This window comes from Cygnus atratus, chromosome 1 (assembly GCF_013377495.2).
Source record: "Cygnus atratus isolate AKBS03 ecotype Queensland, Australia chromosome 1, CAtr_DNAZoo_HiC_assembly, whole genome shotgun sequence".
Lineage (NCBI taxonomy): Eukaryota > Metazoa > Chordata > Aves > Anseriformes > Anatidae > Cygnus > Cygnus atratus.
In genome coordinates, this window is record NC_066362.1 from 16535819 (window position 1) to 16558079 (window position 22261).

The 22261-nt window shown below is 42.2% G+C and overlaps 1 protein-coding gene across 2 annotated transcripts in view; it reads left to right on the forward strand.

The window, feature by feature from the left end:
* GRAMD4 (GRAM domain containing 4) overlaps positions 1–22261 on the forward strand; it is a 79555-nt gene that overhangs the window by 37998 nt on the left and 19296 nt on the right. For both annotated transcript variants that reach the window (XM_035549296.2, XM_050708280.1), the window contains exons 4-7: positions 9631–9751; positions 17693–17754; positions 19957–20089; positions 20591–20616. In XM_035549296.2, coding sequence (XP_035405189.1) covers positions 9631–9751; positions 17693–17754; positions 19957–20089; positions 20591–20616 — 342 coding nt within the window. The remainder of the gene's footprint in view (positions 1–9630; positions 9752–17692; positions 17755–19956; positions 20090–20590; positions 20617–22261) is intronic.

Consider the following 22261-nt stretch of genomic DNA (forward strand, 5'->3'; position numbering starts at 1 on the left):
CGGCAGAGAGGCTTCTCGCAAATCTATGGAAGGTTTCTTAAGAGGTGTCAGAAAGCTTTTGCTTGTACCCAGAGATGCTTACATAACGCACCATGTATGTTGAGTTCATGTCTAACGTTTCCTGGAGAGAAAAGCCCTCCAAAACTCCGGTTTCTTTTTCTGCAAACATTGGAAGAAGCAATCGTGAGCAGGCTAGACCACTTGTCTGGGGTTTAAGAGACCTCAGTGCAGACCCAGGAGGACTCAGGCCTCTGTTTCTTGTCTGCGAGGACTGTGTCTAGCAGGCAGAGGATGGGCTCTGCTCCTGCTCGCTCTCAGCTTGGCTTCAAGAGCCCAGGCTTTGCAAGGCCGGGGGAAGGACAGGATGCCAGTCCAGCCCAGTGCCGGCAGCAGGATGGAGCCCTGGGCTAGTCCTGTTCCACGGCCACCTTGTGCAACCTCGCCGTGTCACTGCCCCAGACGTGCCTACTGAAGATGCAGGAAGGTGACAGAACCTGGAGGGCCCAACCCAGGAGGATCACGCGCTGCTTGTGCTGCCTTTGTGGGGCCCATTAATCACCGTGCTGACACAGGTGGATTGTTTCTGGTTCTGAAACTTGCTCCTGCACTGGCTCTTACAGGTGCCACCTACGCACTGCATCATGTAGACACAGCGTGCTCCTTCCTCCTGCTGTTTTTGGGTTGCTGGCTTGGCTTTGTGAGTTGCAGGGCTGGAGTTGGTCGAAAGCTCAGACAGGGCAGCACTGAGCATTGCTGTGCCTGCCCCTTTTGTATAACCAGGCCAAAGATTTTGGGAACTCCATGCAGAACCTGCCCTTCCCTGCTCGGCTTAGTAACACAAAAGTCTTGGAAGAGTCTGCTGCTATTTCTGAGCCAGGCGTTGAAATGTTTATAGCCTGTTTCGCTTCTTCTGCCAAAAACAAGGAGTGAAAACAGTTCCTGCACTAGCGACAACGTTTTTCACAGCTCCCTTCATTTTAGATGGATCCGCAACTCTTGTGACATTTTTATTTTCTGAAATTTCTGAAAATTCGTAGAGCAGCAGTAGTTCTCATGACTTTTAAGCTGACAAAAGTGTATCTAGCAATAGAGAGCTTCACACTTGATGTTTTGAGAGGGGAGTCTATCTCAGTAAGCTGTTGATTTTTAAGATAGCTGGCATATTTTCAGGAAGCTTTTGAAAGTTAAAATCCATAATAAAGGTGAAATGATCCTGTCTCTTCTGTGTCTATAATAACATAATAAAGCTCCATTGAAAACACTGTATGTAAATGTAAAGTAACTAATCACTTGTTAGCATAATTATTCTGTACATACCGTGGTAATGACAACTGAGTTCTTTCTAACCTCACCCACTCAAAGTGGGATGCAAGGGGAATGGTGAGGGAGTAGGCTAGACCAGTTTGCACAGGAGAAGATCTTGTCAAATAAGAAGCACTGTTAGAATTAGGCTTCCTGATCACATGAAACAGGGGAACGCTTTACACAGAACTCTGCTGTCGAGATGAGGAATGTTGTACAGTTGAGCAGCAGGCTGATAGTTCAGGCTCTGCCCCCCTTCCACTGCTTCTGGATCAGCATTGGCTTATTTCCTACCAGCAAGCACAGAGGGAGGCCGTGCTGCTCCCCGTCTGAGCTCCTGTAGGCGTATGCTAAGAGACTCCAAAACTGGTCCCCAAAACCTATGCCTATTGCAACTACTGGAGCAGGAACTCTGCCTTTGAGAAAGCAGAGGCACAACAGAATGATGGAAAAACAACCAAAAAAAATAGAAAAAAGGAGAAAGGAGGATTGTTTGTCTGCCAAACTTGTGTTAGGTTTTCTTAAAGTGAATTAACATGACTGTTTCTCAGTTTGACGTGTGCTGGAGAAAGGTTATGGTGAAAATGTCTGTGTGTGTTTCTTTTCTATTAATCTGTGACTATTTCATTTCTCCACGCTACCAAAATGCCTGTATAAAATGCAGTAGGAAGGAGAAAAGGATATGCATTAGATAGATGTAGTTCATCTTTAATGCATCCTGCTGCTTTTCTGGCTTCTTGTAACAGCTGTATTCCCATTAGAAAATCTTTTCCCCCTTCTTTCGGCATGAAGGACTCTTGCAAGCAAACGAGATCTGACCACAAAGAAAAAGCATTGAGTTGACAAAGCAAGATATTTTCAAAAGGAATAAAATGAAGCTCTTCCTTTAGTCTTCCAGCTTTGCTGACTCTTTTTTTTCCCTTTATCTTATTAGCATTTGAATGTCTTACTTTTTGTCCCCATGCATAGGTTGGTTGGATTAAAAAAATATATTCAATTTTCTTTGTCATTATTTTCTTCTATGCTTCACAGATAATGTAGTTGAGCAACGATCAGCTGAAGATAAAATAGGTCAGGGTAAGTCTTTTAGAACAATATGAAAAGAAGTTTTTGAGGCAGGAGGAATGAGAGTTCTTGAAAAGTAGTTGAATGTGCGGCGAATGAGTTTTGATCCTTCTACAGTAGTAGATCATGCAAGGTGGGGACTGTTGGTTGGTTGGTTGGTTTTTGCATTTACTTGTGATTTGACTTTATCCATACAAGGGTTTCTTTGCTCACCTACGACTCGTCAGTGCTGAATAAGTAAGACAAAAACAAAACAAAACTTCACTTTTGCTGTGGCAGATTTTCATTGTAACACCAGCTGCTGAAGGTTGCATAGATGAATCTGAGCCCTTAAATGGCTTTTATTATTGTAAATAATGCTTTCACCGACACCTTGAACTGTGCTTTTAGAGGAAACTGTAGTTGCAACTTACTGGAAGTAGTTTTTCTCTAGTACTCTTTCTGATGCTGTAATGTTGGCTGCACTTCCACTCCTCCTTAGAAGAGTGGTGGCACCCCAGGCAGAGGGATTCCCTGAGCTTGCAGGTAGGTGGAGGTTGGGAGGGTACTGCTGCAAGTCTTTCTTGTGCCTGTGGAAGAGCACCTCTTCTTCACCATCGTCAAACCAGGATGCTGGGCTAAGTAGCTCTTCAGTTTCACTCGATGCAGCTGCTTAAATGTGCTTGTATGACAGGGTCTACTTAATGTTGCTTCACGAAATATTTGTGGCAAGATAAATAGGGAAAAAATAGCCGTGATCTCTGTGCCTGAGTTGTCATAAAGAATAGGCTCTGAGTTAGCCAAAGTCCGAGAGTTTCTCCTTCAGTTTAACAGAACATAACCCCCCTTTCTCCTACTTATATAAAATTAAGTGGCGTTACATGGTGTTAGTCCTCATAAATCATAGTTACCAAAACAAATTCGGAGGAAGCACTTGGCAAAAGAGGGATCAGTGATGCTGAAACTCATCATTATGTCTTACTAAGTTCAGTTGTGTCTTTTTCTGAATTAATGGGAATAGAAAAATAAAGACAAATCTAGAGGAAAAGATAGGTTGGCTTTAGTCTGTTGGTATGCAGAGATAACAGTGAAAATAGTAATAATAATAAAGAAAAAAGACTGTGGGACTTAAAAGTCAAAATAATTTGGATTCCCACCTTTACCGGACACTATACTTAGCTGCAAAAAACATCATGAAGATCTCTTCTTGTGCTTTAAATGCAGTCAGCTTACAGTATTGTACTGAATCATCTTGCTTATAGTATCTGACATTTTTATAGTAGGAAGGAATTTGTAAACCTGTGATGAGATAACACCACGTGCTGCATCTTCCACCCTATTCCCACTGTTGCTACTCTCTGTCAGCTCAGATGACTTTCCAGACCACTCCTTGTCCGTCTTCTTGGAGAAGATCTATGAAGAGCAACAAGGCTGGTATCTGTTTTGCAAGTGACCACCTAAGCACACAAGACAAAGGAAGGCTTAGATGATAATCCTGGCCTCTTGGGCTTGAGAGGAGAGGTGTTTTGGTTCTTCCTTCTTAGAATGCTAAGGGTAGTCTCCTAAGCAGGTGAGCTTCATTCTTCCCATGTAGAAGTGTAGAAGTCTAAGCTTGAAAGGGCATGTACTCAAGAGGTGACTTAAAGAAAGAACTGCTGATAAAGTGGAGCTGCTGGAACAGTGTCCTTGGTAAGCCCTTTTCAAGCATCTCTCATGCAAAGTAGAAGAATGTCTTGTGATGTCTGGTATCAAAGGCTAATGCGTTATTTGGAGTCTCTGTGGTTCTCAAGTCGCTAGTGGAAAGGACTTACGTCCTTACGGAGGAGGAAAGGCAGAAATTCGAAGAACGGGTCATAAACGGTACGCAATTAAGCTATATCCAGTTATAGCTGTGAATTGTGAACTTGCCTGCGGAAGACAACATGAATTACAAAATAACTATAAACAGAAACAACAGGTTATTGAATTACTGCTTTTTGGTGGGTCTTTCTTCCATGACCACTGCTGGGCAGGTGGTGTTCTTTGTATGTGTCTTTGCTTTGTGACACATGGTGGAGCATTTCCATGTGTGTCATAGCACTGTCCTTTACTGCTGCAGTTTAGGATAAAGAAAAAAAGCTTTTCAATATCTATGGAGATAAAAATATATCTGTTTTCAGACTTCTAATGTTTTGTCTGTAATGTCGTACAGTTGGCTTACTTGGGACAAGCTTAAAATACTGGCTTTGCCTAAGAGTTGGGAGTCTGGCAAGGGTAGAAACTTTACGTGTTGGAGATAACTCTGGCTCCGTCAGCACTGCTGATGAGATCCAGTTTGATGGTGTGTGGTTGGGATTTGGTGTGTTTAGTACCAATCAGACAACATACTTGAACTCTAGCAACGTGCAGAGGATTACAGGAAGATTTGCCATAATTAACATACGTGTAGAACAGTTCCTTATTTCTTATTAAGTACTGGTGTTTCCCTATGTAAATATGACAGGATACATGTATGATTTTTGGCATTTGTAGTTTTTAACTTGGTCTCTTTTGATTTAACAGTGAACTGATTTGGTATCTGTACACAGCAGTTTACAGCCTGATCTCTAGGCTCTTCTCCGGAAGAAATTTTTTGTCATTTTGTCCTACAGGAGGATTTTGCACCATACCTGTAGGCCTACAAAGGATTGCTATTATGTAAAGTAGCTACTAGGAGACTCCCTAATCCACCTCCAATCCCTGTATTAAGGGAGACATCCGCTTTACTGCACATGCAGTATTGAATTAGAAATCCAGCTTACTGTGTCGTGCCTTCCAAGGCTATTGTAGCATCTTTCTTTTCTATATACTACTCAGATTTTGTTTGGTCTCTCTGAACTTAATATTTTAGTATTTGAGCTTTTCAGCAGAACATTTCTTACAACAAGCTTGTGTATTCTGAGGAGCAAACTGAAATTTTTCAGTTGCTCTAGGGGCTGATGGCATACTATTCAACGATTACTGCATTGCGATGAAACGCTAGGTAGCTTGTCTTTGAACAGTTAGGTGATAGCAACTAAACCTTGTGAGCTGTTAAATCTTTAAATGTATATGACCAAATCCTTAGAGTGCAGATGTGACAGTGGTGTTATAACTAATAGAGGATAAAATGCTGTAGAAAAACTGAAATATATATATATATATTTTTTTTTTGGTAACTTGTGAGATACGTTGCTGATGATGGTCTTTCCCACGTCAACTTTACTAGGGTAGGGTTTGCACTACAATAACATGCAGGTTAATGTAGTTTAAACACTATTGTTGCCATTGTTGCCTAGTCTTACAGACTTCTAAATCTTATTTTTGCAAGCGCCGTAGCATTCGGGTATTTTCCTGCTTTTTCTACACAAGTTGACTTTGTTTAGAGAGGATTTAAAGCGTTTTTGCAGGATCACACCTGCACATCTAGTTAAGCCATGCACTAAGCCTCTTGTAATGTTTCTTGTCCAGCATGAGATAGGGAGCTGTGATTGACAGGCCTGAGAGGGAAATTACAGAAGCTGATTACTCTTGGACCTGAAGCTTGACCTTTTATGTGTACCCTGCCTGTCTGAAGACGAAATGCAAGGATCACATTTTTCTCATCATCGAGGAGGATACACACCTGTAAAGCTCAATAGATAAGGCATTGTGTTAAGACTTCCATAGTGAAATGTTCTTGTGGGTTCTTCTAGAGAAGTGTCTTTTTTTTGTTTTGTAAATTTAGTTCAGTTTAGCCAAACTGTAGATTATTTTAGGGGAGTAAGCAAGGAAGGACAGTGGGGTTTTTTGTTTTGTTTTTTCCCTCTCCTTTGTGGTTTCTGTTGCTTAGGAAACTTAGACTATTTAACTAACCAGGCACGGAGGCTTTATGATGCCAGACCCACACTGCTGCCAAAGTAGCAACAATGCTGCCTTAAAGAGTGGGAAAGGCCAAAACTGGGGTGGGTTTAAATTGCAAAGTCTTGTACTTGGGCGTTAGAGAATGCCATGCAAAGCGAAGCTCTATGAGTCCCAATGATCGGATGCTGTATTTTTTGTTTTCTTCTATAGGAGTTCAACCTTGTTCGTTGTGCACCCTTTATCTCTTCCTCTTTGTGTAAAGCAATTCTGTATCTCTTGCTCTTCTTGTCCTCCTAATGTTTGAGTGTCTGGATTTTGTTTTTAATGGAACAAGATATAGTGTAATCAGAACAACTGGTATTAAGGAAGCTGGAAGATCTATGTAGACTTCCAAGAGCACTGAGGTTAATTTACACTACTTGTGGTTTTCTTATGTACACACGATGCATATTCATTTCCTCTTTTTTATTTTTTTAAAAGTGCTTAACAAAGAGGTTTCTTTTTTCCCTTTAATGGTTTGAGAAGATAACATCCCTTTTAGAACTTTGTGATACCATCGTGATAATTTGAATTGCAACAGATGTTTCCCCTCAGCTGCTGCATGCTCTCGTTACGCAACAAGGCAAGCTCTCGAAAGTGTAGGGCAGGCTAATCATAAACACAGTTTTCTTGTTGGAATTAAAATTGCTTGTAGACACGTAATTAGGAACAGCTCAGTGTGTAGGTGTGCCCTTATGTCCATATGTGTCTGTTTATTTACAGGAGAGAATACCTGCTGCAACAGTCCACGCTTCCTTCTGTACCATGCCATAACATACTATGGTCTTGGAAATAAATTTCAGTTTTAGTTGTGTGGTGGTTTTACCTTGCTGGGCAGCTGAACTCCGCCACAATAGCTCTGTTACTCCTCTTCCTCAAAGGAAAAGGGGGAGAAAATACAATGATAAGGGCTCAAGGGCTGAGATAAGGACGGGGAGATCACTCAACAAATTATCATCATGGGCAAACCAGACCTGGCATAGGGAGAATAATGTAATTTATTGTCTACCGCTAGCAGACTAGAACAGTGAGAAACTAAAAGCAAACTAAAAATTCCTTCCTCCCTTCCATCCACCCTCTTTTCCCTCCTTTTGCTGAGTGGTGAAGGGGAACGGGGAATGGGGACTGCGGTCAGTCCCTGATGCTTCGGCTCCACCGCTCCCTCACGGTCACTCCCTGCCCCTGCTCCACGTGGGGGCCCTCCCACGGGATGCCGTCCTTCCCGAACTGAGCCTGCGGGGGCTGCCCACAGGCAGCAGCTCTTCAAGAACTGCTCCCAGATGGGTCTACACCACGGGGTCTGTCAGGAGCAAACTGCTCCAGCACGGGTCCCCCATGCTCCCCCCAGGCCCCCTGCTCCTCCGTGGGCTCCTCTCCACGGGCTGCAGCTCCAGCCCGGGGCCTGCTCCTGCGGGGGCTCTCCATGGGCTGCAGCCTCCTCCAGGCCACATCCACCTGCTCCACCGGGGGCTCCTCCACGGGCTGCAGCGTGGAGATCTGCTCCATGTGGGACCCATGGGCTGCAGGGGGACAGCCTGCTCCACCAGGGGCCTCTCCACAGGCCGCAGGAGAACTGCTGCTGCGTGCCTGGAGCACCTCCTGCCCTCCTGCTGCACTGACTGTGAGGTCTGCAGGTCTGATTCTCACTCCTCTCTCTCCCAGCTGCTGTTGTTCAGTGTTTCTTTTTCTTTCTTAAATCTGCTCTCCCAGAGGCCCAACCAGCGTCGGCCACTGTCTCAGCTCTGGCCAGTGGTAGGTCCCTTCTGGAGCCAGCTGGAGCTGGCTGTGATCTGACATGGGGCAGCTGCTGGGCTCTGCTCACAGAGGCCACCCCTGCAGCCCCCTGCTACCAAACCCATGCCATGTAAACCCAGTACAAATTGCTAGAGGATAATGTGGCTTCTGTGTTCCAACTCTCCTTTCTGTGGTCATTAACAAAGCATCAGTGATGAGATGATAGCAAACTCCTTTCAGTTTAATGGCATTCAACCTGTAGCCTCACAGTGTAACACATCACATCGTGTTGTCCTCTCAATTCATCTATCTTCTTCCCTCTCTTCTAATTCTGTGCTCTAAAGCCCTTAGTGCCGCAGGAATACAGATAATCTACCACCGCCTAGCTTGCACAGCAGATAAAATGATCTGAGATACTGCATAAGGGCCTCCTGCGGGGAAGGGATAGAGAATTTATCAGATCTTTTGAGTATTTGCAGTAGGATTTCTGACCTTCTCAAGACACATACTTATTGAAGAGAGAAAGATTCAAACATCAAAATCATCAGATTATTTAAGATTTACAAGAAAATGCATACAAAGAAACAGAAGAGGTTGCTGTAGGGTACAACATAATATACGAATCATGTAAAACTATGTAAAGTTTGAACCCATGTGTCTCTGTTGATAGTAGAATTAGCAAGTATTTTCTGTTGTTCTACTGCTTACTGTCAAAATTGAGCTAAAAAAAAAGAGCCCAGAGAACGCAAAATAGAGTAATTTTGCCATCCAAACAAAAAAAAAAAGTAAAAAACCAAAAGACATTCCCAGTCTTCTTTTTGTCATCTCTTGAATGCCTATCTAGGCAAAGTGATCACTGATAGCGAGCCTTTGTGTAGCTCTAGACTAAAATAAGGTCATGAACAAGAACACTTCCAATGACAAAAAGCAAAGATAATTAGCTACAAAAAGCCTTATGCATAGTTGATACTGTGCTCATGAAAGGAAATGTCTGTGTATATATATATCTGTATATATATACACACACATATGTATGTTTATACATACATACATATATACGTTACTCCTTGGAAGTTAGTAGGGCAGACTGTAACTTCGTAAAAAGATAGAAGTCTGAATTTAGCTCTCCATCTCATAACCCATTCTTAAAGCTGTGATGTACTCAGGTTCTTAACGGGCCCATCTGACTTGTGTAAAAATATGAGAGTGCCAGGAGTTGATGGATAGAGGGTTGCATAGCATCGTATGACTTTATGAGTGTATGTATATTTTTTTTCCCACCCATACATGTTAGGGGTGTGGGGGAGACACAACATATTTAGCAATAAACAACCTTTCCTGATGATTATTTCTTTGGGGAATGAAGGGTATGTGAAGTTGTATTTAGATAAAGGTAGATTACACAGACTTACCATCTATAAAAGAAAACTTTAAAGTTGTTAAGTTGTTTTTCTTGTTTTACCAATTCAAAATTAACATTTTGTACATGATACACGTGTGTGCTTTTTGCAAAGTCTTTCTAACTCTTGATTACTTTTTTTTTTTTTTTATGGTGGACATATTCACTATAACACAAATGGAAAAAACAAGCAAAGAAAAATACCTAATTTGTCATAATTAGGTTTTAATTTTCTTCAATATAACTGAATCTTCTTCTCCCCTAATTGATAGAGGAGGAACTCAGGAAGCTGAGAGAAGAAACAAACGCTGAAACATTAAGGCAAGAGCTGGAAAAGGAACGACAGAGGAGACTAGAACTAGAACAAAAAGTCAATGAAGTACTTAAAGCAAGGTAAGAGAAATGTCTTCACTCTATAGCTAAAAGCCACTTGAGGGCTCAGACTCTCTTAATGAGGAGTTTTGATGAAAACATCCGTTTCCAGCCTGGGCTCTCTTAAAATAAATGAGTAGCTCTCACAGAGAGAAGCCGTCTGTGCTTTCATGTAAAAGTACATCTTCTACACACAAGTACTCCCATATTACTTGACCACACATACTGCCATAGCTACAGAGGTGTCCTGACAGCTGTCTGGTTGAGATATTCTTCATATCACTGTCTTTGATGCCCTTTCTCTTGGATCTTACCTACCTGGAGATATCAGTGTGCACTGTGTGCTGCTGAATGCCAGAGCCTGTGCCAGGACATTGCATATGCTTTGCCTTTTCAAACATTGTCATCTCCAGATTGCTCAGCCTGTATTACTCCTCTTCTAACAACAGCAAGGACATCTCAGTACCACACCACAGACCTAAATGTGTGGAAGTCACTGAAATTTGAGCCTTCCTTGCCACTGCATTGGCAAGTGGATATGTGCCTCCCCATAATCCAATAATCCCCAAAACCCCTCAGCTTTGAGGATATCCTCTGTGGTGCTGCTAAGCATCACGTTTGATGATGTCTCTCCTTAGTCTGCCTTACAGTACGGACTTTAGATCTTAGAACCACAGCAGCTGCTTGGTGGCCTTGTTGGTCTAAACCCACTTGCATATGTAGTTGCCTGCATTATCTTCCTCAGCAGTAGCTAAGGTTACTTGGCTGAGCAGTAGGAGTTGTGGCTCAACATCGACTACTGTCAACACTAAATAGTGCAGGCTGATTTAGTAATCATGTGCAGTAAACATTGTCAGTTATTTAGAGGCGATGAGCAAGAAAAAAAAAAAGGGTAAAACTTTTTGCTTGGATATGAGGTTTCTGAATGTTATATGAAGTCTTCCCAGCCTGCTACTTCTGTACTCATTCTGAGCATAAAAATGCTTTTCCTGGTTAGGTCAGCAGTCCATATCCCTTGGTATTCTCTTGCAAGGACATGGGAGCTGTTTATGGGGAACGTGTGAGCCCAGTTGCTTTCAGTGATCTATTTACCTCCTACTCCTCTAACATCCATGAATGCTGTGTGAGGGGTATTAGAAGGTACATCACCGCCTTTTTACATGCAACTCTGTTTGCAGACCTGTTATCCATGGATTTGTTTAGTTCCCTTTTTAACATGCCAGTGCTGTCTACCACAGGAAGCTAAGGAGGCGATACGTTACAGAAGTTCACTGTTGATTACAAAAAAGCAATTATATGTTTTTTTGTTTGTTTGTTTGTTTTTTAAACAGATTTCCTAGTAGTTTCAAGAAATACCCTAGAGTTACAGAATTGTGAGATTAGGTGAACAACTGTTCAGCATTCAGCTTATGTACCTCCTTTGATCTCTCACTCTTCTCCTCTGCAGACTATAGAGTTCCAGCTTTTCTGGTGTCTTCTTAAGAGTACTCTATTCCTTTCATCGCTTCGGTTACCATTCTTTAACTCTTTTGCCTTAAGATGAAGAGACTGAGTTCATGTAGTATTCAAAGTGTGGGTTCACCAAGGCTATACAGCAGTTGAATTAGGCCCTCCCTCTTACTCCCAGAACCCAGGACAGCGTTGGACTTTTTGGTTGGATGTATTTTGTCTGACTATATTGACAGTCTTCCAAAATCTCTGGTTCCATGGAAGATTGGTCCATGTATAGTCTTGACCTGAGCTGCTAAGCTGTGTGCTTAGAAGGGGCTCTTCAAGGTCCTTATGGAGGAGTCTGTTCCCAAGCCAGGCTGTGATCTTGCACTTGGAAGGCAATCTGCATAGCTCTGTTTTCTGGGGATTTTTTCTGACATTTTACAGTTGCTCTTAGAGCTGGAAAGTGTGAGTGCATTTTTATCTCCTGTGCTGGTTGGCCTGGCTGCATACTCATGTAATTTCCAGTTTGTGTCTAGACTGATGTTCCTTTGTTTGAGTCGACTACTGGGGGCAGTGGAAGAGGAACAAACTTGGTCCTGTTCCCACGCTGAGAATATCTGCTTGCTCTGTAGCAGCAGTACAAAGCAATGACTGGTCCTTTCTTCTATTGGTGTATAAAACTGATGCTTCAGGACTCCTCCTTGTCTCTGACTTGCTCCCTTGAAGGTGTTTGAGATGCAAGTTCCACAGGCTTGTAGTTGAGCACAGTACAGGTCATACTATCAACTCTGGCCCTTAGGCTTTCTCCTGAAAGCAGGTACACCTGGGTTCTAGGTCACACCCATCACAGAAGGGTGAAAATGATCCCATCGTTGCTGAGAGTCCTGGAGAAGGATGAGGACTGCCAGCACTTCCTCTACAAGAAGGTACCCAAACTGCAGCCTGCCGAGTCCCTCTTTACAGGGAGTAATGAGGATGGTCCAGGGTCTGATATGGCCCACTGTGGCTTGTGAGTATGTGTGTTTTACAGAGAAAAGAGTTTGGTCTTTGTTTATCAAACTTTTAGGCTTTCTTTTAGCTCTTTCAATGTTTCTTCTTCAAGTGTCTACATCTGTGTCCTGTTGGGTTGTAGATAACCATAATCAGAGCAAATCTCTTGCAGGTGTACCACTATTAAACTAAGGTGGCATGACCTGTCCTCTCCAGTGCTGTATTCCCATTTAGATATCCTAAGGGTGACATGAGCCTTTCTAGCTTGAGTTGCACTTTCAGCCAATTATCCATTTTATCCAAGTCTTTTTCTGACTAGCCTTGCTAATATTCTAACCTTTTTCGGACAGGCAGGTATATATAACAAAAATAAATAAATTCAAAGAGTTTCCCAGTTTATACTCAGAAGAAGAAAACTCAGGTTGCCTAGGCTTCTTCATAAATTGTTCTCTGTTGTGTGAAATTCTTTATCACTGCTTTTTATCTGTTTTCACTTTGCTATAGGCATTTAAAAATAGTTCTGTTAGCACTACAGGCAAGGTGTTGGTTGACACAATCAAGCACGTAATAGGCCAAACTTATGTTTACTAGAAACTTAATTTTATTGAGCAGCTTGACCCCAGAAAGTCATTATCTGTATCGAAGTCAACAAAACCAAATTTGCCTTGTGTCTCAGATATTTTTTCATATAATCTTTAAATAGATATGCATATAAAAATGTTTGCATGTATTCTGTTTTTGCTTACAGCATTGAACTGCAAATGAAAAGCAAAGCATGTTGTAGTGTAAAAAATATTTTAATTGTTGCTTTATTCGGAAGTATTTGTGAAGTAGATCAATACATGTAGCCATATAAATACATGCTGCAAAATGTGCAGCAAGGAGAAAACAATGAATTAACAGTGTAGGTTGTTTATTTTGTGTGTATAGAACATGGGCTTATTTAATTGAGTTGCTTGCAGGGAGGAATGGAAGAAAAGGATGCTTAGTGGGTTTGTTTGTCATGGTGTTCATTGTCTGTATGTCTGAGCATTCAAAAACGTGCCCTCAGTTAAAGTTTTCCATAGACGCTTTGGGACAGCCCAGCATTTGGTACAACAGCTGAAGCCGATGACATTTTGTTAGTGGAACAATGCATAAATAATTTGGAGTAGTCTGTGTGAGTAATACTTGTTTAGTATAAATTGTGGGCTGCTGCTGCCTTATTTTACAAATTGTGAGCCAGCTCCATCACACAGTTTGAAAAAAAACACTAAACAAAATGAAAAAAAGTATTGTAATAACACCTACCAACATGCTGTGGCTTGTACAAACCTTTTAGTAGTATCATTGTGAGCTATTCTTAAGGAAGAGTAGACAGTGCTCCTGCACAAGCCGCTCTTCCTTCTGTACCACTTATTTTTGTTGACTCTTCCTGGCCTTCTGCTAAAAGGCATCATCTTCCACACACGCAATGCTTTGGGTATAGCTGACTTTGTCACTTGAGAAGATGCTTCAGATGGCAGTGGAGATTCCTCTGGAGCCTGGAGACGTTCCCTGCTGGAAGGATACCTGTCAGGCTGGGACTCCGCACAGGTAGAAAGAAGTTGAGACCCAGGTCAAAAGTTTGGCTGCTGTGCTGCACTGGGATTGCTAACATACTTGATTGCTGACAAACCCAGTTGGCTGAACTGTGTGTGTCTTTATTTTTAACTTGGCAGCCTGTCACCAAATCTACTTGCGAAGTACCTCCTGTCAAGAGTGTTTTGTGTTTTTTTTACCTCTGGCCACAAACATTTAGATCTTGTACAACTTTGGGCTGATGACATTTCTTCTGAAAGCCTGTCTTTTGTTTCTGACACTACAAATGTAGGACATTAGCCATGTAAAACGTGGAATATCTGTGAGGACAACAAAGGCTTCTGATGCGTTCGGTGTATTTTAATAGGAGGGAGATGGAAAACACGTGAAAATATTTTAACTCAGTTTTGTGACAACTCCTCAGGTTAAGGAGCCACGTATACCTGAGTGAGTTGTGTTTAAACTAGGTTGTGAAAATACCTCCTTTAATACCTCCTGGTTTAATTTTTACATTTCTGAGGTTGGAATGTGCTCGTCCTGGAAGCATATATGCGTCCATGAGCAGTAACAGTTACACGGATAAAACAGACTTGACTGGCTTCCACAAAAGCTGTCCAAAGAATGATGATGGGTTGCTTGTGAGCTCAGTACTTGGAGCTAGTCTGTAGGAAAATTGCTCTGAATATGGCTGAGAACAGCCCAATAGCTGTTGTGCAATGGGTCAGGTCTTCGCGTAACTGTTGGAGAGATTCTTTTGTTTCACATACTGTTCAGCTCACAGCTGTAGTCAAGGCTAAAGATGCACAAACCCAAAATATTTAGTGAAGATAAACGGCCAGCAGTTCAGTGTCAAGGCTCTCTTAACTTTTGGACCTACAAAAATAACACTTTGGCACCATTCTAGATGTTTCTCTGGGGCAGCATTGAGTGGGAGCCTCACTGATGTGTGCTTGTCACTTTTGAACATTATACTTGTACCAGTCTTGAATAGTTGTAACGTTTTGAGCCAGCAGTGTGCCCTGGTGGCCAAGAAGGGATCCTGGCGTGCATTAAAAGGAGCGTGGCCAGCAGGTCAAGGGAGGTGATCCTCCCCCTCTGCTCTGCCCTGGTCAGGCCTCACCTGGAGTACTGTGTCCAGTTCTGGGCTCCCCGGCACAAAAACAGGGAGGGATCTCCTGGAGAGAGTCCAGCGGAGGGCCACAAAGATGATACAGGGCCTGGAGCATCTTCCCTATGAAGAAAGGGTGAGAGACCTGGGCCTGTTCAGCCTGGAGAAAAGAAGACTGAGAGGGGATCTCATCAATGTGTATAAATACCTGAGGTGTGGGAGACAGAGGGATTTGGCCAACCTCTTTTCAGTGGTTTGTGGGGACAGGACAAGGGGCAATGGCCACAAAATGGATCACAGGAAGCTCCGCACCAACATGCGAAAGAACTTCTTCACGGTGAGGGTGACGGAGCACTGGGACAGGCTGCCCAGGGAGGTTGTGGAGTCTCCTTCTCTGGAGATATTCAAGGCCCATCTGGACGCCTCCCTGGGCAGCCTGCTCTAGGGAACCTGCTTTGGCAGGGGGGCTGGACCCGATGATCTCTGGAGGTCCCTTCCAACCCCTACAGTTCTGTGATTCTGTGACTCTGGGGATGGTTTGTGTTTTCTAGCCTCCTGACTGATCTCTGGCATGAAGAGTGGTTCAGAAACTGTAGGAATGATAATTCCTGCCCTCTGTCAAAGGTCTTTCAGTAGTGGCTGGTTTGACCTGGTTTTAGGATTGGGCCCAGTGGGTGTGCAAGCCTAAAGAATGAATTCTGAGCTTCCTGGACCAGATCTGTCTGAGGTGGCTAATTATAACCTGATTCACAGGTGCAGTAATGAGCTATCATTAACCTGATGATTCGTAAAGGTCAGGTTCTTCGTGGGGAAAGAGTAACAGGCAGATGGCGGGTAAGACATTGCCAAAAAAAAAAAAAAAAAAAAAAGGAACGAACAAGATTAAAAAAAAACACCGTGAGTGGCCAAGGCCAAACCCTCACGTGCCACTGAGGGAGCCCAGTAAGGTTGGTATTCAAGACTGCTTTTGGCTGAGATTTTTCTTGATTTTTTTCCAAGAAATGTAGGGAGTAATGACGCTGAGCTGCTTCTGAAAATATACCCCAGCGTGTGAAAGGAAGGCCCAGCCTGAAGGCTCCGACGGGTGGTGGCTGTGGGATCCCATCTTGGCTCTGTCACCAGAGCCGTTCAGGTGTGACATCCCCTCAGCGAGCTTGCACAATGGGAGCAGGTCGAGTAACTGCCTCCTGCCCGTGAATGACTACGTCCTTTCTGCCAAAACGTGTCTTTAATGAGAGACGGTGGCAGTGACAGATTGTGACTAAAAATGTCCCACCTGTGTGGTATAACCCTTTGATGTGCTGGAAGGAGTGTGATCCAGGAAGACAAGCCGCTGCTGTATAACAGTCTGTGCAAAGTTGACAGCAGAGAAGCCCAAATGAAAGTTTAGTTAGAAAAAAAGAAACTGATAGAATTCAGGTGGCTTTTGAAAAGGTTTGAAGAGTTGCTGCAAATACAGAAGCAACGTGGAAAAATCCTGCAGAGGAGTTGAAAACAGGTGAAAAGCAGAAGCCATTGAATGCGGCTACTCACCCTGATACATGTCCAGTTATAGCTATAAATCAATAAATTATTTCTAAGTGTTCCTTTTAAAAATAAACTGGAATGTGGAAAGTTCATTAAATATGGGGAGTGCTAAGGGAGGAAGGGAGGCAATTAGTCCTGTGGTTTTTCCATCTTACTCGTTTGGAGTGCATGAATTCAGAATGGCCTTTTCCTTATGCAGACAATACAGTGAGATCTTTTCCTCATGTACTTCTTTGAGGAACAGAGAGATACCTATAAATCCACTTATATATTCTGTAATCAGCCCAGTGCAGTGGGATCCCTCCTCCTGCTCTCCATTTGCTGACCTGCGTCCCACTTGGTTCCCTTCATGAGGACTGAAAGATGAAGGGAATATTTGAAAGCACCTACATGGTTTGCTAAATAAGTGATATTGAAATTATGCAACTAGCACATTTTTAAGTTCAATTAGTAAACTTTTCCTTCATACAACTGTGTCAAGTAAACCTTGCTGCAGCTGGTGTTATGTTGTCAAAGCTGCCGCTTCATTAGAGAAATCTTGCTGTAGCATATCTTCATGGATGGCTCAAGGCTTTTGGACTGATGCCTGAAGTGTTATCAAGCCACTTTAGCAGTTGGAGGCTATGGATATTGCAAATGTAATTTGAAGCCTTGCACATGTGCAGAATGGCCAAGGCATTTGTGTTTTCCATGATCTACTTACTTGTAATAAATGAGAGTATTGTTCTTAACCTGTTTGAAAGATGTGACCAGTGGTGCCTGGTTCTTGCCATGTATTTTTATCACATTGTTGTCTCTGGTTTTCACACTGTTATTTAAATTTTGCATTTTTTAAAAGATATTTTTATCTTGGGTTGGTATCTTTACACTTCAAGAGCTTACAACGTAACATTTGAACATAATTCTTGACATCTGCTCTTCTCACTGCGAAGATGAGTGGTGTTGATTGCAGTAACAGTGGCAGAATTCAGGGTTCATATATTAAACTGATTTTGTTCTAGCACTGTGGTTATCAACTTGCAATATGGGATCCCTTTTCATTTATTACTGTGGGAAAAGTCAGGACTCTGAAGAGTTTTCCTGGCAGGCATTGCAATGAATCTATGATGCAAAACCAGAAGTAATGCAAGAAAATTGATACTAAAATATACAGTAGCTGGAAGATCAGACTGAGCTGTTGGTGACACAAAATGGCTAAAACGCACTTTGCCTTACATGATGGTCTTTGGATCCTCAGTGCAGCGTGCAGTGAATATTTTGAATCCTGCAATAAGGAGCAAACTTGGTTTTCTCTTAAAATTCTTAACTTGTAGCATTTCACGTTGTTTCTGTTTTCTTTGTAGAGCTGAAGAGGTGCCTGCAACACAGCAAGCTGCAAAGCCACAGACACAAGCCAATGGAACAGGTAATCTTGGTCAAATCTGTACGAGCAGTTTGATGCAGTCAGATCTTTTTTTTCACCTCTTTCTTTTGAAGCTGTTCCAGAAAATCAAACGTTGCAGAAGAACTTCCTGGGTCCTGAAGCAGACTTCTGAAGAAGCCAAGTATGAAAGAGCATCTGAGCAGTTTCTTACCTCTGTATATGATTCTGCTTTTGCCCTTTGTGGATGATTTTGTATACCTGAGCAAGGAAACTATTTTATACTACAAGGCCTTCAGGAATGTAATGAACTGTCGTTGCCTGACTATTATTCTTGCACACCTAGCTGATCCTCAACTAATCAGAAAACAGCTGTAATACATAGGAAAGATGTCCTGTTTCATTCTCAACTGCAAAACCTCTTTTATGCCATTAATGGTAATACTTCTCTTTTCTAAAAGAAAAGACATTCTGTAGAGGGAATAAGCTTAAATGAGTTACTAAATTTTTTAAGACCTCCACATTTTTCAAGCTGCTGCTCATTATGAATGGAATAGTATCTGAAAAAACTAAGGTAACAGGCAGGTTCTCAATCTCAGAACACTTGAGTTTTCTTCCCACACCTCTTGATTAAGAGTACTGTGAGAAATCTCTCAATAATTTTCTCAGACAGGGTCTTCTGTGAAGCTAATTTATTTGCAATTGCAATGGCGGGCGTCTTACAAGCAGGAGCACACAGCAAAAGTATATCATAACCTTATATTCCCTATTACCTGACGCTTAATTCCCCCCCTGTTTCTTCATTGGTTGAGTACTACAGGTTCACAACCTACTTGACACTTCTACTATGCCATATATGTACAATTTTATTTGATGAATCTTTCATTTCTCCTTTTCCCCTTTTTTTTCCCTTCTTCTCTTGTGACTAGAGGGCCTGTTATTTTTGTTTTTACTGTTTTCGCACTGCTCATCTTGTTTTTCTTAGCCATCCTCCTTATTTTGGAACAGTGTGATCTTCCACTGTCCCCTTATCTGTTTAACATTCCCCATGGTTGTGACTGCACAACCACTTTTGAACATAAAAGGTTAGTGGAATTTTTTACTGCAAAACCACAACTTTGATTCTTGCAGTACCAGTTAGACTTTTAAGTCTGTGGATTGAATGAAGTATTTAAAATTGTTCCTCATGTACTTCCGTAATGTCAGTACTGTCTTTTTTGTGAACTACAGCTTGCCATTTTTATCTGTCATGCTGTATGCTCAAAACTTTGTTCTCAGTACTACCTCAAGTATTATTAGCATGTGGGCAGCTACTTCATGTTCTTTATTTCAAATGTAAGCTTTTTCTCAGCTGTGAACTGGCATTGAAGTCCTTGGTTTTCTTAGTTCACTGTCACACATTAATATATATTTTTATCCTGTTTTCCGAGGCCTGGTTGTTTTTTCTTACGCTTTTGTATGCTTTTTCTTACCCTTTCTGTATGCTTAGAAAGGGTAGTTTAGGCAGCCATAGTTGGCTGATCAGTCTTTCATGCCTCTCATTAATCATGTGTTAATTTTATGGAGTTCTGTACTAAGTTAGGTCCTAGTTGTGACCCATCTCTTTCTTACACTGTGTTATTGACCGTCCTTTCCAAAGAATAGTCTGTCTGTTGCTGCTAGAAAGTGGTTTTCCAAGTTAGAGGTAACACCAGATGTTTGGTGTGCTCTCCCCTGCACTGCTTTGCCATGTTCCAGATTTCCACTGAAACTCTTTCCTCTCCAGTTAGCATGGCTGTAAGGTGATTGTCCTGTTCTCTGCTCAGGAGGGTTTTGCTTTACACTTACTTTTCTCTAGCAGCCCCTTCAGCACCATAGGAGTGCTGAGACTTAGGGCAGTCTTTTCTTTACAGGAACACAGGAGAACGTTTTTAGCATTTGCTAAAAAGTCGCACTTGTGTGGAGTGTTTAAGTAATTCTTGTACTTCTGTAATAAGACGCTCCCATGTGCTGTACTTACAGCAAAGCTCCTGCTGGAAGCAGGAATCACCTTTAGTCATCTTTTACAAGTATGGTATAATCGCTCTTTCTGTGAAACAGCAGAAATAGATTGCATAGTGAATTTCCATGAAAAGTGGTAGTGAAGGACAGAAATGCTGTTACAAAAATAGCATAAATTGCTGTGAAACATAGCGTATGGGAACAGATGCAGGTTTTGTGTGATGTTTTCATGTAATATCCTGATACATAGTGCTTCTTTTTTTGTAGATAAGCGTAGTCATACAGTATGTTCAAGGCTCCAAAAGTGGTTTTGTGACAAATTTGGGGAGTATGTTGAGGACTTCAGATTTCAGCCAGAGGAAAATACAGTGGAAACAGAGGAGCCACTTAGTGCTAGAAGGTAAATCTCTAACATGATTGTAAGAAATTGTTGGCTTCTTTACAAGTTGCTGCTGCTTCTTTATTTTTTTTTCTTTTAAAAACACAACACAACCTTTTATGTGGTTTGAGCAAGTGTTTCTATAAAAGGTAATGAAACTGAAGATACTGAGCTATCTCAAATGGTTTGTCAATACCTTGGCTGAAACATGAAATTTGAAGTCTGTCTGTGGTCTAAGGTAGAATAGAAGGTATTATTTGGCAGATTCTGTCATGTACTTCTCAAAAAGTGTGGCCAAAGGCTTAGTAAGGCTGGAGAGCTTTTACATTTCAGTTTTTGGCTTGATGCAAGATAGTCTATACTACCCACTAGAAACACTTCACAGCAGGCAAGAATGAAGCTCTATGCACAAACATTTAAGTTATGACTGTGAGCAGTTTTTCAGAGACCAAATGTGTATCAACTGCATTTTAATATAACTCACTAGCAGTCTATTTAACAAGCTAATTTTGTTTTTTTCAGGTTGACTGAAAATATGAGAAGATTAAGTAAGTACTTAAAAATATTTTATTTTCTGCAAGTAAAAGTAGTTCTTAGTAACCCTGTTGGGAGGACTGCTGCATGCAAAATCTGATGTTCAGAAATATTTCTGCCAGTTCATAAGCAGAAATGATTCTGAAATCCTGAATTATTGAGTGCAAATCCTGAAATCCTGTATGTTTGGAGTACAAAGTAACTTAGAGGAGCAGTGGTAGGAACTTACCTTTAATCTTGAATTACAGAGTATCTCAGAACTAAAAATGCAGTGCTAATAAAAATGTGTAAACATGTAATGAGTGAGAACAGCCTATTTTTCCAGTGGCGAAAGTCACTGACCATAAGCTACCCCTGAGCTGCTTGTAGTTTGCTTGCTAAGCTTTTAGCTCATGCTTTCAAAGGGGGAGGGTTGGACCATGCAGACCCTGAGCGTGTCTTGCATTTCTTTCTCTTTGAGAGCTGATAACTTATTTTGGAAAGTGGAGGATGGGTGACTGCAGGTTAAACAAAGTAGTTTAACCTTCTGTGCAACAGAGAATTGCTATCCTGAAAAAAAAGGCTAATTTATGTCCTGAGGTTTTAAAGTATTGTAGGGAGGAGGCAAATACAGGTCTTTAATCTCTGGGTAATTTGAGTTTTGTTCTCTTCAGAATGAGCACCAGTATTAGAATAATTTCCTTTGGGAGAACGCTTGTGACTTGTTCTCTGTGGTGGGTGCTCATTGCCTTTAGGAATAGCTTTAAAAAACAAACACTGAGCTTAAGCTTTGAGTAGTTCTTAACTACCACCAGGTGAGCCACAAAATCTACATCCCCGTTGTCCAAGAGTGCCTGACTGCCACCGAGACCTCTCAAGGGCCTTTCTGTCACCAGTGGCTCCAAGTGTTGACCTTCCCTGCAGGTTTGGTGTTGGTAGAGCAGAGCAGATGGGAAGAACTGCTGGAAGCAGTGCTCGAGTCAGTGGCCTCCTCTGGTGCCTTGAGCCTGCCCCTTCCACTTGCTTCATCCGCTGCTTTGTTTGTGTCACTGATGCTCAAGGAAGTCTCGCTGTTTAATCGCTTCCCATAGGGAATACATCAAGGCTAGCTGCATTTCAAGTCAAACAAACTAGGACAGCAAGTGGCAGGCTCTCTTGAGGAAAGCCTTTCAAAGTTGTGAGCTGTACTGCAAACAAGGGTGGGTACTACTAGGGCCCCCCCTGCAAGGGGAGTCTTCGCTCTTCTCAGCAGGAAAGGCAAAAATCAGCGTTTGCTAGTAGAGTAAGCAAAGGTCGTCTTGCAAAAGCCCCTTCCTATTTTCCTGTGTTCCTAGCTAAGTAGTAAAAGGGGATATAGGAATAGAAAGTGTAAAGGACAAGTCTTTTTTAGGGAGCTCTTGCTGTTGCTAGCTGACTGTGTGCATCAGCATGTGGGAGCAATGCCTCTCCCTGCACAGATCTGTCACCCGGCAAGAGCAAAGGTCTGCGGAGGTGAGAGACAAACGCCCTCAGGCAGTGAGGCCCTCTGTCTCCTGGCTTAGTAAGCGGCAAAGTGCGAACAGTTTAACTGCAGCCAAGAGATACCTAGCCTGGTTTGGAGTTGGCTTTTTTGGAGTAGCAGTGAATTGCTCCTTGGTGACCTGGAGTCCAGTCAGGCTAATTTACCTTGCTTTGCAGTAG